This window comes from Corapipo altera, unplaced genomic scaffold (assembly GCF_003945725.1).
Source record: "Corapipo altera isolate COAL_440 unplaced genomic scaffold, ASM394572v1 50, whole genome shotgun sequence".
Classification (NCBI taxonomy): domain Eukaryota; kingdom Metazoa; phylum Chordata; class Aves; order Passeriformes; family Pipridae; genus Corapipo; species Corapipo altera.
The window spans coordinates 7474624-7489803 of record NW_020884889.1 but is presented as its reverse complement, the minus strand read 5'-3'; the positions used below and the strand labels follow the sequence as shown (position 1 = coordinate 7489803).

General features: G+C 45.4%; 1 protein-coding gene across 1 annotated transcript in view; it reads right to left on the bottom strand.

Moving 5' to 3' along the window:
- Nucleotides 1–3172, bottom strand: part of ABHD17C (abhydrolase domain containing 17C) — a 28888-nt gene extending 25716 nt beyond the window's left edge. The window contains exon 1 of the mRNA XM_027644434.1: nucleotides 2177–3172. Within this exon, the coding sequence (XP_027500235.1) occupies nucleotides 2177–2709 (533 nt within the window). The 5' untranslated portion in view covers nucleotides 2710–3172. The remainder of the gene's footprint in view (nucleotides 1–2176) is intronic.
- Between the last annotated feature and the right edge of the window lie 12008 nt (nucleotides 3173–15180).

Here is a 15180-nt window from a genome sequence, read left to right as displayed (position 1 = left end):
ACTAAGGTTTCAGCTCATACCTGTTATGAAGACAGTCATCTGCTAAGAGAAACAATTAACTTCCTATTTAAACTTACAGTTTACAGTAACCAATTTCTTTACTGGGCACCTAAAATACTGTAAACATAGAATTGTTAAGGTTGGAAAAGACCACTAAGATCATTGAGTCCAACCATTAACCCAGCACCATCATGTTCAGCACTAAACCATCTCCTCAAGTGCCACATCCACACACCTTTTGAACACTTCCAGGGGTGGTGATGCCACCATTTCCCCGGGCAGCCAATTGCAATGGCTTTTTGGCTCCTAAATGTCTAACCAGTGATAACACAACTACTCTAACAGTACTCTCAAGGTAGCACTAAAATGTGGGATTAACAAACATCACAAAGTAAAAGTTGGCAAATTTCAACCCCTCAATTTCAGGAGGAAAGCAGAGCCTAGACCTTGTATAAGCCACAGAAATGACACATATAAAACTATAAACTTGTCCAGTCACACTTTCACAGAGGCCAGATCCTCTCCTAACAAGCTGTGCATGTGTTGGCATCACCTAGTGGGTGAAGCTTCTTGATGGACTCCAGGGAAGGAACTCCTTGTTTCTGGATCTACGTAGAACTTAAACGCATACTAAATGCCTATCAGCACAGAAGAAACACTTCCAGGCAGATGTGAAAGCACTTTTTCAGAGGTGTAGAAGGTTTAAATAAAAAAATATCATCAACTAAACATCAAGTGAAACAGAGAGAAAGCACAGCAACTGAAGGACAAACATTAACCAGGTTTGACTTAGACACAGCACTTTTCCTCCCTTAAACCATATTTATTATTTATTATTATTATCCATATGTGTAGCAGTCACATTTAATAACTTCTTCTGCATACAGCATATCAAAATTACTTCTTTACATAAAACCATATTATTTATAGTCAAGGAAAAAAAATAAATTTGAAAGTCCTGGAAAATGAGCCCAGAATCTGGTTTGCTCACCAAACAGACAGAACACATGCTACAAAAGGGTAACTTCCCCCTACACCTTTCTCCCCCCTGCTCTTAGCCTGACTTGGGTAGAGCAATGTCAAAAGGTGCTTGGACTCCACGACTAACCAATCCCTGGATTCTTGCAAAGCCAATTATCTAAATTAGTAACAACTCCTGTCACTATTTCTGAAGCTGGCACGTATCCCTAAGATAGACATTAAATACGCATTTCACGCAAGCCAAGTTCGTCCACGCAACGCCAGAGCCAAGCACTGAAAAAGTTCATCGTTCTTTTCTCCTGGCCTACTGCAACAATTTAAGCTTTTTAAAGCTCTCTCTCTCAGGACATGTTCTGCGAGGTCATACTTTAAGAACCACTTATGCAACAGCAAAAGGAGCTCATGGTTTCTGTGGACAGAAGAAGCAGGAGGCCCAGAGAGGGCAATCAGTTGTAGCTCAGAGCCAGAGGCAGCAGCTCTACTCAGGATTTTCTAGAAGCCAAGGGCTCACTGTTTCCACTGGCCAGGCTGTCTTGCCAGGGCCTTCTCGCTGCTGCTCTATCCCTCTGGATGCCACATACTTTGGCATCTCCTGGCAGAATCCCCAGCTTCTCTTTCAACTGTCAACACTTTTTCCTTCCACCCAGCTACGCTACCCATTGGATAACAGCTGTTTGGTTGCCAAAAGAGAAAGACATCTGTGTCACACCTGAAACACCAAACACATTGCAGAACACCAGCAGTTTCTTGGTAAGCATTAGCCCAGGCTACTGCCAAATTCAATCAGAGCTTTGGCTCACCTGGGTTACCTCTAACCTTGGACAGTGGCGAGCAATTCTTGAACAAAAGGGTTTGGGCAGTCTGCAAGCTCAAACTGCAACCAGTGCAATATGTCCTACTCAAGATGGAGATCTTCCATGGTGAAGCAATGGCTAACACATAATAGAGATGAATAATTCCCTAAATCTAGAAAACATCCAAGGATGAAGGTCTGTCCATCATTTTAGCAAATGAAGCCATCCAGCAAATTGCATTGTAGCTGTGGTGAGGATGGAACATGTGGTGTGAGGCCATCGAAGTAACTCAAACCACCTACAAACCCTTCCCCTCCTCTCAGCAGGTTAACTCTGCAGACACCAGACTTATCAGGATTAAAGGGAGATACAGAAATACCTTGTCCCCAACATCCATTTACCTTGTCCTGAGGGCCTGCCAGGCTGCATCAATGTCTGCATACAGGTTTTTCTCAGAGGGCTTGCCGGTGCTCACCCCGTAGCCGGAGTAGTCATAGGAGAAGACGTTGCAGTTGATGCGGGAGCCAAGGCCGATGTAGAAGCTGCACATCTGGCCCAGGTCCACAGCATTGCCGTGCGAGAAGAGCAGCGTGTACCGGCCGGTGGGGGCACAGCGCACGAACATGCAGCCCAGCCTGTTATCCCGGGCCGTGCGGGAGAAGAACACTTCCACGGCATCCAGTTCCCGCTGGGAATACTGCCAGTCTGCCCGCTCGCTCAGGTGCAGACTGCAGGTGCCCGAGCCCGTGGGGGTGCCCGCCCCGGCCGCCGCCCCGGCCTCCTGCTGCTGCTCGGGCTGCAGCACGGTGTAGGTGGGCTCCGGGGGCAGGAAGGCCAGCTTGGCAGCGATGCGGCTGGGGCACGGCGGGCAGCAGAACAGCCAGCACAGCTCGCCCAGAGAGAAACCGTTCATTCTGGGGCCTTGTTCTGGCATCAGAGACGCCGCGGAGGAGAGCTAAACCTATCCTGGAAAAGAAGTCACACGCACACGGAACCGGCCCCAGAGCCCTCCTCCAAACACAACCTGCCGCCTTCCCTGCGAGGACACCGGCTGCCCTCCCAGAACGCAAACAATGGCAACCTTGGAGGAACCACAGTTCGGCAGCAGCAGTGCAGCTCTTCAAAGCCTCAAAACTGCTTATACAAACCAAAAAAACCCCAAACAACCCACGACCAACCTCACGAAACACAGATGGACTACAACCAGCCCTTAAAGCCCCCCGCAACTAACGCTACAGCAAGCGCAACTCTCTAGACCCCCCTCACGGAACATGAGCCACACGTACACATTTACAAAATGAATGCCCCGACCCCACGGCTCAGCGCGGCGCTCCAGCACCGGGGCCGACCCCCCGCAGGGAACATGCAGGAACCCGGGAAGCACCTTCCGCACCCCCCGCACACCGCGCGGCTCCGCCCGCTCCGCCCCGGCCCCCGGGACGCCCCGCACGGCAGCGAGGGGCCCCCGCAGCGCCACCGCCCCCGGCCCGGCCCCGGCAGGGAGGAGGAGGAGAAGGAGGCTGAGGAAGATGCGGAGGGTCGGAGGGAAGGGGAAGGCGAGGCGGAGGCTCAGCCGCGCGCGGCCGCGGGCAGGGCCATGCCGGCTGCGGCGCGCAGGCAGGAGCGGGCAGCGGCCATGTCCCGGCTCCCCCTCCGCGCCGCCGCAGCGCTTCCGGGTTACGGGCGCGGAGCGGCGCCGCCGCAGGTGCCGGGGCGGGCGCGGGGCAGCGCCCGGCCGTGCCCGCAGTGCCGCCCCCTGGGCGGGGCGCCGGGAGGTGCGGGAGGTGCGGGCGGTGGGTCCCGCAGCGCCGGCCGGGACGCGGGAGGAGCCGCCGGGCCCTTTAAGGGACCCCCCCTCCTTCTCCGCCTGTCGCCCACCCTTGCGCGTGCGCGGCGGGGCCGGGGGCGAGGGGCGGGAGGTGCCGGGGCCATTTCGAGCCGCCCGAGGGGGCTCTGAGGGGACGCGCCGGGGCCGCCCCTGAGCTCCCGCACCCTGAGGAGTCCCGGCCGCCGGCCCGGGTCACCCTGAGCGGTCACACCTGAGGCAGTGTCAGCCCTCAGAGCGGGCCAGGGTGTGCCCCGTGTGAGGGGCAACCCCAGGGCCTTGAGCAGCGCTCCTAGAGAATTGTCCGTGCTGTGCAGAAATGCCAGTGGAGCTGCCCCTCTGCAGTGCCCAGGGCTCTGCTCCCTGGGTCCCAGGCTCAAAAGCTGTAAAGGTTGTGTTAGATTTAGGTGGAACTGGCCAGTGGTTTCAAGAGGTACCACGGAAAACTAAAAGTGGCGCAATGGCAGAAGCCCCATTTCTTTAGAAAATCAGGGTAATAACCCATATCCCAAATAATTAATTGAATAAATTAGCTAATCACTTTGGACATATGGCAGACCCCATGGATCAGTGGTCATGGTATTGTGTCTGCATTCACCAATGCTAAGGGCAGAACGCAAAAGATTGTGGGTAAATGACACATTTATGTGTCACATTCTGTTGGTAACATAGCTTATAACAGTAGCCTTAAATCAAGCACTCTCTGCTTGATGAAAAAAAAAAAAACAACACTTAAAATAGCCCAAGTGAAAATATGAGGAAGATTACACCTGTGCAACTCCTCTTACTGTGAAATTCATGTACATCCAAGCAGTGCCCTGACTTGAAGCACGGCATTCATAGTGCTCTCCTAATATGTGTCCATTACCTGACTTGCTACCTACGAGGATCAAAGTTTCAAAAAATCAAGAATTGAAGTAATTTCATTAGTGACAAACCTGAGATGAACTTCTCTTGCAGTGCTAATATATTTGCCAACTCTAGGAAAAGTCCGTTCAAAACCTACAAAAGGGTTGGTCATGTGTGATATTCCTTTGCCTTTGGAACATCAAAAATGAGACCAGCCTCCATCCACATCAATCTTTAGTTTTGCTAACAATGGGAATTTTAGAAATGCTAAATTCAGCCAGCAGTAATTGTGTCTACACTGACTGTTAAGGGAGAAAATGAAAGGGAGAAATGTGTATCTCCAATCAGCTTGAATGTGTGGCCTCTGGCATGGACAGACTGTTCTCTGGAGGACAGAGAATACCCAGTTAATTACATGTGTTCCAGGCATGTCCTGCTGGGAGGGTGAGAGGGTGAGAGATCAGGCAGGGTAATGAAACATGTCCCACCTACTGGTGCTGGGTGCCTTCAGGTGGCAGAGACAGCCAACACACCCCACGTACAGGCTGTTCGAACACCTTATGAAATGAGGAAAGGGACTCCTACTCCACAGAATGCGAGAGAAAAATCTGGATAAAGAAAATACAGAATAGATAAATGAGGAACCCTGTGAAATTCCTTGGGTATCACAAATGCCCTCGAGCTCCACCTAAGCTGTTACAAGAGGCACCATAAATAATCTGTGGGAAGACTGATAGAACCCTGAGAAAACCCTTCATATACCCTGAGAAGTGATTTGGCTGATGAGATCTCAGAAGAGCCTGTCTACTGCTGCCGCTATGCGTCCCTTTCACTGCACACACACTGAAACCAAGATAAGAGCTGGAATTTGGGCATGTAGCACCAACTGAAACTAACATTTCTCAGAACTCTTTCAAAGGCTGTATGACTCGCCCAGAGCTAGACAGCAGAAGCTGTTATATCATAACTAGATTGCTACTCCAAAGAATAGACAATTAAAAGGACAATGTTTCCCATGCTCCACCCTGATCCTTCCTTAGCTCATGTTTGTAGTAGTGAGATTAAAGTGTCCTCTTTGAATCAAAGGGGAAGTGTTACGAATTTGCTCCTTGAGTGAACAAGGCTGTGCAAACCTCATTAGTTCTCATTAGTTATTAAAGTTATTTCTTCATTGTTCACATCATGCACTCTCTAGGGTTTACATTAATCTCAGTCCATCACTCGTACAGTAAAATAATTGCTGCACAGTAGGTGCCTCCTCAAGAAAGATAACATTTGTCAAAGCCTTGGAGAGCAAAATGAAGAAAGGAGCAAGAGGAAGTGGCTGGAATGGATATCATGCTGGATGAGAAGGATGGAGAAGTAAGAAAAAGGAGTTCCCAAATTGCTGCCATCATGGCAAGATGAAAACAGTGTCCATGAGTTTGATGCTCAGAAAAGTTGTAGCTCAAGAAAGTAATGCAATCAGGACTCAAAATTAGCTTTTAGAGTGTATCTTGTATCCTGAGTTTTCAAAAGAAGCCTGTAATGCACAATTGCTTAAGAGAGTGAAAATTAAGAGAATTTTTATCTATCTGTGTGCTGTTCAGTGGCAGCTACATCGCTAACCTTCCAGGACCCACGGTTGTACTGCAGCTTGCAGGGCTGGAGGGGTGGCTGTGGAAAGTTGGACACAGACCAACACATCTCTCACATGCACCCTGTCCCTGGTGCTGCCCAGAGCTTGGTTTGCTCTCCTGACATTTCAGACAAGTCTCAGAGCTGTCCTAATTCCAGTAGCCCACCAAACGACCATGCTAGCTACATCCACCACCATAGAGAGCTTTGGTTCCTCATAGCATGCTTCCTCCTTCCTTCAGCTTCCTCTTTTGATAAAGATCTCACTCTTTCCCTGGAATGAGGATGTTTCCAGGATGTGCAAATCTTCTGACATCATTATGTCCAGGTACTCAGCTATGGTGGGACAACAGAGAGGGAACGTGCCAATATTTCTCTGCTCAACATTTGAAGCTGCTACTTGAAGAATGGCTGTTTGGGATTTTTCCTGTGTGTGTTCCCCTGATACCACTGCTTCAATCCAGCAGTCCCTCTCATCTCAAATGTCTTTTCCCCTAACTCCTTACTTCCCTCTGCTCTTGCTTCTCCTTTTCCTTTTGCAGCCAGCAGGCATTTGCACAGTTTTCACTTGACCAAATACTGTGAAAATGCTCAAGAAAAACAAGTTTTTCCTCTTGTTCTGTTACCACAGAACTCATCTTTTTAATGATCTGTAAAGACATCCCTACTGCTCTGCCTTGTAGCTAATATGACACTAAGCCTCCATGAAGTACCCTGCTTCTTCACTAAATGTTAATATATGGTCTGTGAGGGAAGAATATGCAAGCATTTGATAATAAACAAATGTCCAGCCTGCTTAGAGAAGGGATGTATCCTACAGGAAACCATGTTATCTGTAATGTTTTTACTATCCTTTAGTTAACTAGCCTTTAGTTAATTGTTGATGGACCTAGAAAGATGCTTCAGGTGAGCAGAGAAGATCTTCAAATAGCTACCAAAAAGGCAAATATAACAAATGGAGCACACAGTGGTTGGTTACGTCTTGGTTATTTCCATGTCCTGTAGCCTCACCATGACTGTTGCAAGGGTAGAGAACTTTGCACTCCACTTCCTTTTCCTGAACACTAGATAGACAAAAGAATAGGCGAGAAGACAGTGAGACCAAAGCCAAAGAAGACACCTGGCAGCAGCTCTGTGAAGATTATATATGTTAAACATTAACCATGTCTGACTTCCTGCTGCCGCTGGCCAACTGTGTGACTGTTACAGCTGGATAAACAGTCCACATCTAATACCTGCACACCTGCAACCATCATCCGATTGCAGGACTGGTCACAGATGCCAAACTCAGACTAGGAAGTTCCTCAAAGCATTTTTGTTCATTTCCTGGATAAACAGTGCATGAAAAGTGCAACTATTATTTCTTACTGTTGATGTAAGTTAGTAACTGTGTATCCCAGGTCTATTTTAGAAAATGTTAAAGCAGTAGCAACACTGACAGGCAATGTCTCCACCAGCTGTAGCACAAGGCAAGAGATCTCACTGGAATCTACCAAACTCAGGTGCAGGGGAAATAATGAAGCTCTATTAATGAGCACACTTGGCTCTGTTCTCATCAGCCGTTTTATTGTCAAGTTCTTTGCAGTTTCTGAGCAAAATGTGCTTGAAGGAAGAATTTGAAAGAGAAAAATTAATTTCCTTTGGGGAGGGGAGAAGACCCTCCCCAACACAAGAGAACCAGATGTAGTGGGAAGTGGTGTGTCTGGAAAAAAATGCATGGCAACAGATTGTGGCATCAAGAACTTACCAGAGACATATATTCCTCTGGTGCTTGAGAGATCAGAGAATCAAAGAGTACTTCAGGTTGGAAAAGATCCTTAATATCACAGAGTCCAACCATTAACCCAGCACTGCCAAGTTCATCTCTAACCACATCCCTATGTCCCGCATCTACACTTCTTCTAAATACCCCACATTTATGTTTTTTGGCCCACACTTATGTTTTATGTTTATGGCCCACACTTATGTTTTTTTCTGTTAGGTGTATCCTCCCCTACATTGTGCCCATTACTTATTTCTCTTTCTGCAGCCAAGGAAGATTGTAGCCATTTCCTGCCACTTAAACCCATGTAGCATTAAACTTATGGGTCTATATGGACAAAAGTGCATCAATTATTTTACCAAAATGAATAAAAGAAGGAAAAATAGAAAACCGATGGAGCTTGAATGATCAATTTCTTCTGAAGTATAAGCCTAAGACAAATGACACTATTCAGGGTTTAAAACAGCTTTCTCTAAGGTTTGCAGGGCTTTAATCAAGACCCAGCTATCCTCAGATTTGCTGTGAATACAGAATGAGAAGAATGTGGAAAGGAAAACAAAGATGTACAAACATCAAAACTTATGGGAGGGATAGTGGGGGGGAGGGAAGTGGCAGCTATGTGATATACAGTGAGGGTTTAGAGTCTTGATTTGCAGTGACTGCATTTTATGCCTGTCACTGGCAAATTGACATTTTAAAGATATGTTCTTGACTGCTTTTTCATGTCAGTATCTTTGTTCAGGGTATATCTAGGCTGATGAAAGGAATTTCAATTAAGGATGAAATCCTTTCCGTACTGTATTGAAATGCACAGGGTGGGAGCAGAGGGAGAATGGAGCAATGAAAGCTCTATAGAGAGTTTTTTAAGGCATCTTGCTGACACAGGACAAGATAGTTTAGGAATGCCTGGGGCACTGCACTCTGTAACGTGGTTTACTGTGCCTTTACAAAGCAGCAGTGTGCATTCACCTTAGTGCCTACTGCCTGAGGCCATATATCATTCAAACAGGGGGCTAAGGGTTTAATAAATCCCAATCTAGTTTAATTCTCAAGGGAATAGCCGTCTAGAGTCATTCAGGAGTGGCAGGGAGGATGGCCACATAACCTGGCAAGAAAAGGCTGATTTTCATCCTGTGAATGTAAAAGCAGCATTCTGGGAAATGAAAGGGGTTGTAAATCTGCATAGTGAAAGCCTTAGGGAAAAGAAGTGTGAAAAATAGTAAGACATGGATATGAAGACAGTTCATGAGAGAGGAAAAAAAGAGAAAGACAATAGAAAACCCAGAGTGGGAGAAAAGAATGAATACTAATTGTAGGAAACCACATCAAACCCAGTTTATCTACCTGCCTTCCAGTCACCTAATATTTGGGGTGAAAGACAAATTAGTTCCTGCTGATTACATTCACATAGATGTATTTCTCTTTGCATGTTTGTCCTTGTCCATTACTTTTCCACCTATTCCCCAGTGAGAATTTTTAGTTTGCTGATACATCCAGGATGTTCACTGGGAGTCCTGGCTTCCAGCTGGGCTTCCAACAGCTGTGGTGACCCTCAGAAGGCAGCTGATCCACATCCACACTCCACTCCCACCCGTGCATTCAGTGTGGGTGTAAAAAGTGCTCTGCAAAAAGTCTTTAGGACCCTTATTTTCATTGAGTACTGAGGCATTGCTACCAAAGTCTGGACAAGGCAGAGCTCTGTGCCACTGTGGACAGACCAATAATCAAGCTATCAATTAAAAGACAGCTTGTGTATGTCTACAGCACTACAGAGTCATTAATGTGACCGAGGCATAGACATACATTTCATTCACTACAATAAATGATCTGATTTATCAGCAAGAGCTGGAATTGCTGGTCATGTGGTTTACATTGGTGCAGATATTCAGGGATGAGGCTGTCATATATGAAATCCTGGCCTGAGTATCTGCATAGAACTGCCATATCCCATGAATGTTATAGGAACTAAAGCGGAAAACTTCCAAATTCTCCTGCCATAATGTGGGAGCTCTGATGGTGTATCACACTGTTCCCTGAAAAAAAATCAAAACCAAAACAAGTGTTGTTTGTGTTTCCTCATTTTCCAGAAATCATCAGAAAACATACGCTTCATTTCATCATAAACCTCCAGGGCATTTTCAAGGTCAGTGGAGATGGAGCTCAGGCTCCCATTCATGAGTACTGGTCATGTAATTAAAATAGAAAACCACATTTAGTCTTCTGCATTCTACTGTCTGTCAGAAATCAGCAATGCTTTATTGAAACATGTGGACCCTTCCAACCGTCTGTCAATCTTCACATCCAAACTCTGAATCATATTCTTCACCTGGAATAACCCTATGATAATCAGCTTGAATTTCATTTTTAAAAAACACAAAAATGGCCAAGGGTGATTTGTTTTTATAACCATGGAGATCTGTGTTTTTGCTTCTCAGCATCACTCAAACTTGGTTTTCTCAAATCATACAAACCCAAAAATGCCATTAGTCTGAGACTATCCCTGGATTCCCTGACAGAGAAGTAAATTTGAAAAGCAGGTCACATGTTTTCACCTGGAACATGCATCTGAGGCTGGAAACCAGGCAGCCCAACTCTCAAGCATCACCTACTCCTCCCTTCCTTCTATTTAAGCTCTTGTCTCCCCTATTTTCCCTAGAAAGCCTGGATGAAGCTAGTTGTTCTGCTTTTATCAGTGCATGAAGAAGCAGGGAACTAAACTGTAGAATATATTCCCTCTTTGGTGGTGCTGTTGGGGGTGACTCTACCTGTCACAAGGTGCTGGTGACAGTCTTTTTGCTTCCTATGGCAACAACAGCAAGACATCAAGAACTGCTGCCCGTCCCAAGCCTCATCTTCATTTTTGCAATACTTATCTGGAATTCTCCACCCTGATGTTCTGAAAGCAAATAGGGCAAACTTTGAGTGAACAGATATCCCTGGCACAGGGAAGAGATGAAGCTACCAAAACTGCTGAGAGAAATCTGTGTATACTCCACATGCAGCACTGGCTGAGTGGATTGGACACGTGGGACCAGTGAAAGAACCAACTGTAGAGGCAGATGAGCAGAGATGCTCCTCTCTGTGAGAAGAGCAGTAGGAGGCAGCAGAAATGACACATTCTGGCTTTATTCCTCACCGATTCCCTATAACTGTTACCATTACTTAAAACCACATGTTGCACCTTTTAGCTCAAGGATAAATTCTGAGGAAAGAGAAGGCAGTGAGCTGAGAGTCCTCTGTGCGGTCTCAGAGTTGTTTTGCTGGCACACTCAATCCCTCCACATTGCCTTTTAGTCATTGTGGTTTCCAAAAGGTCAGACCCTGATGTTCATAGTCTAGGGGAAGTTTCCTAGAAAAGTCTTCTACATTTGATCTCTAATGTCTAAAAAAGCAATATAATTACATCCAAGCACAGAAGCACAAAAAGTAGTTCTGAGTAATCTTTTAAGAGGTCTCATAGTCCTGCTGGGAGGCAAACCTATGCCATGCATAACTAACATTTTATCCTGTTCTTAAATACATCTAGTGAGGCAACCTCAGTCAAGCTATTCCATTCTGTTTCCATTCTTCCCACTGGCAATATTTTTGCTTGATTTCCAAGCTATGGGTTACTACAATTTAAGCCCACCACTACTCTACGTACGATCAATGTTAAGAATAATTTCTTTTCCTCTTTACAACATTTATTTCCATATTTATCATTACCTCTATTCTGTCATAAGCCACCAGCGTGCCTGTAACAAATGTGGATAGAGCCTTCCCAAATCTTCGTTCGCGAAGCCTAGCCATGATGATGATGATGATTGCAGTAGCTTCAACTTTTCTTTGCAATTTCTGTTTCTGAGTAATTCCTGTTCTTCCTCTCTCTCAAGGTGACCCACAACTGTCCTCAAGTGCACAGCTCCAGGCTGGATGAGGTAACCCAGCTGTGGCCTTACTCATGGTGAGTAGAATAGTAGGATGAGCTCACAGCTTACAGATTGCACTTTCACTAATCTATCCCAGCATGATGTTTGCCTTTTTTTAATCTTTTTTTTTTTTCCTTTTAATTAAGAGCTGCATGGGACTACTGGCTCCCATCGAGCCTGGAGTCCACTCTAACCCCCCCATATCTCTTCAGCCAACTCCTGCTTGCGCTATTAGCTCTTTACCCCATTTCTTTGCAATTGGCTATTCCTACCAACACACAGAACATCACAGTTGTCCTTATCAGGTGGCAGTTATCCACTTCTAATACAATCAACACACTCAGCACCTGCAGAGTTGCAAACAAACCAGTGCTGAGTACAGGGCTGTGCTCAGGTCAGCTCAGCCTTTTCAGGAAACACTTAATATCCTTATTTTCAGACTCCTTCTTGTCTACAGATGACATGCTGCCATGGCTGTTGGCCATCGAGGATGACTGGGAGGGTCTCCCTGGAAGGCTCTTACGCTGCCATGGCTGGGCAAGTGCAGTGCTGCAGGGCAAAGTACCAGCCTTACCCCAACCCATACCCCACGAGCCAGCCTTCTGCTCCTGAGCATCAAGAAGTGACTGGCAGGAGGAAGGTTCTCACATTTCACTAGAGAAGAAACATTTATCTTCTTTTTGACACATGGTACCAGAAAAAAACCTGACAACAACTGTATAAAAACTACTTACCATCTTATGAAAAAATAACTATTTTCCTTTTTGCTGAACCTGTGATGCAACATCCGTTGTTATGTATGAGGTACTTCAGGGCATATGTACTTATTCAAAAGATCAGTTTTTTTCTGAAGTATATAAAGCTTTCCACAAATTTGCCCCCAATCTTCCAAAATCTCACACTGTTTTATATATGATTATCAGACTCTACTCATGTGAATACTGGCAATACAGAACTAAAGCAAGCTAGCCCAGTCATTCCTCATATCTTTGTCTGACAGGGGTGTTTAAAGAGATGTGCTGCTAATCACTTTGACTGCAGGAGTCTGGGTATGTAAGTACACAGACACTCATTACTCACTGGTGAAGCAGCAGTAATCAGTAATGAAACCCAGTGACAGTGACATGGAGGCGAGACCCTGAAAGAAAATAATCCAAGTTACTGTGATAGCAGCTTGATGTTAAGTATACAGTTAGAGAAGGCAAAATGAATGAAAAAGGAAACAGACGTAAACCAGCTTAATAGTTATTTTGTATCTTCTTGCCAAACATATCTTATTAAGGGTCTGTTACTGCTGTTTTTAAATCTCTACTAACCAAAATGTTTCAGATACAGAGAGCAATGACATTTTCCATCAGGGTTACAACCCAGCTGCTCTGCCAAGCTGAACTCACTGTGATAACCTGCCAGGGTGCTAAATAGTTAATTAGGTAACAACTACTACATTTATAAGAAAGAAAAACCAGTAAATGGCCAGTTCCTTTTGGCTGAGGTCTTGAGATTTTAAAAATTAACACCAAGGTACTGATAAAGTACATGGTAATTTCCTGAGGAAAGATTAGAGGCTTGTGCAGAAGATAAAACCCAAAGCGCATGTTTGCCTTCCTGGGTTTTCACATATTAATCCTATATATATTGATGGTGTCATTGGAACAATTCTCTGTAAGTCATGATTTGATGAGCACTATCCTATAGCTAAGCACACATTCCTTATTCTCCCATGACCACAGGAACCCGAATATCTTACTGCTCTCATTTCGTTCAATAATAAAAGGGAGTTGGGTGCTCATGTCTGTCAGCAGGAAATAAAGACTGGATTCCACAAATGCCATAAGGGATGATGCCTCACAACCCTTCAAAGCAGGGACCAGGCTGACAGATCTTTGTGCACTGGTTATCAAGAGAAGACCCCCCCTTCCCACCGGCTCTCAGCTGGATTCAGGCCAGGAAGGCTTTCAGTGACTGCGTTAATGCCGGAGCTGTGTCCTCGATCACTGCAGTGATACTCTGTAGGGAGGGCACTGGGAATTGGTGGTCCGAGAATGGCACATTGCTCTGTGTATCTGCTGGTCCAGCTCTGCTGTCTCCTTTCAGTCTGACCAAGGCCATTACCAGCTTGCAGTACAAGTATTGCAGAGTTGGCAAACAGGAGGAAGGTCTGACAAGTTTGGGAAGGTACTGGAAAACTTCCCGTGTGAAACGCAGCATTTTCCTCTTTCTGCAATTGGGTAACTCAGGGGAAACAGAAGAAAAATCCCTTTTGTCTGAGTCATTCACACTATCATAAGAAAAACACTTGCAACTGTACTCGAGGGAGTAGCATTACACTAGGATATGGCAGTACTTGGGTGAAATCAGGCTCCTTTGTTTTACAGCAAATATCACTACCTGAATGCTGTTGTTCATTTCCAGGCATCTCAGTGATTCAGCCTGGGAGGTGTCTGTGTTCACAAATTGCAATTACTGTCTGTATTTCAAAAGGGAAACTGGCACAGTGCACTGCTTTAGTTGTACTGAAACAGGATTCTATTTTTTTCTTACAGAAATTAGATGAATTTTGGGCTCTGAACCTATTAAGTACTTAATCTGGTGCTTAACTTGAAACAGTCCAATACTCCTATTGAAATGAATAAAATTGTACACATCCACTAAGTAACTTTCCTGTTCTTCTGGACTGGGTCTTTTTAGAGCTGATCATTTAGCTTAATAAATACTACTCTAAGCATAATTTTATCCAGATCTAAAAAGAAAGTGCTTTCAAGGGTAGATCTTGTGGCTGGCTGCTGTTAATTATTTTTTTTTAAGAGAAAGCTTTCTGCTTCCCCCTTTGGGCCAAAATGCAGTTTTTTTGAGGGATGGAATTCCACTCTCACGATTCAAATTTCAACAGTGAAGGCAACTTTTGCAGTTTTGTTCACAATAATTTCTTACAGAAGGATTACTTCTCCCTTTTGGCTACATTTGTTTCTTGTGAGCACTTGATGCAGTGCATCCATTTGGCAATAACCCCCTCATTGGGGAGTTCAAATCTTCTGGGTTTTTTTTTTGCGTCTGAAGTTTCTCAAACAAAGTCTCAAGTTAAATTTATCTGAACCAACACACGCATGGTTCACACAGATGTTGAGTCACCAGACCCTCCTTTTCCTCACAGCACCTCCCAGGCGTTCCTCCTACGGAAGCTGCCTGCGAAATCAAGGTGATAATGCAGCTTCACGTGTTGGCAAAAAGGCTCCTCTGTTGAGAGAGAGTCGAGGAAACCTCCCCCCGAAGGCTCGGTGTACATGATGCACAGTGACCCACTTCTCCAGCTTGGGAGGCTTGGCCAGTCTTCACAGAAATCAGTGAAACCAGGTCAATTAACCACAGCGAAAGATCTGGCCAAAGGAACAAACAGGATGGAAAAGGGATAAAGTGATAAAGGAGCTAAACAGCTTGAGCTGAAGT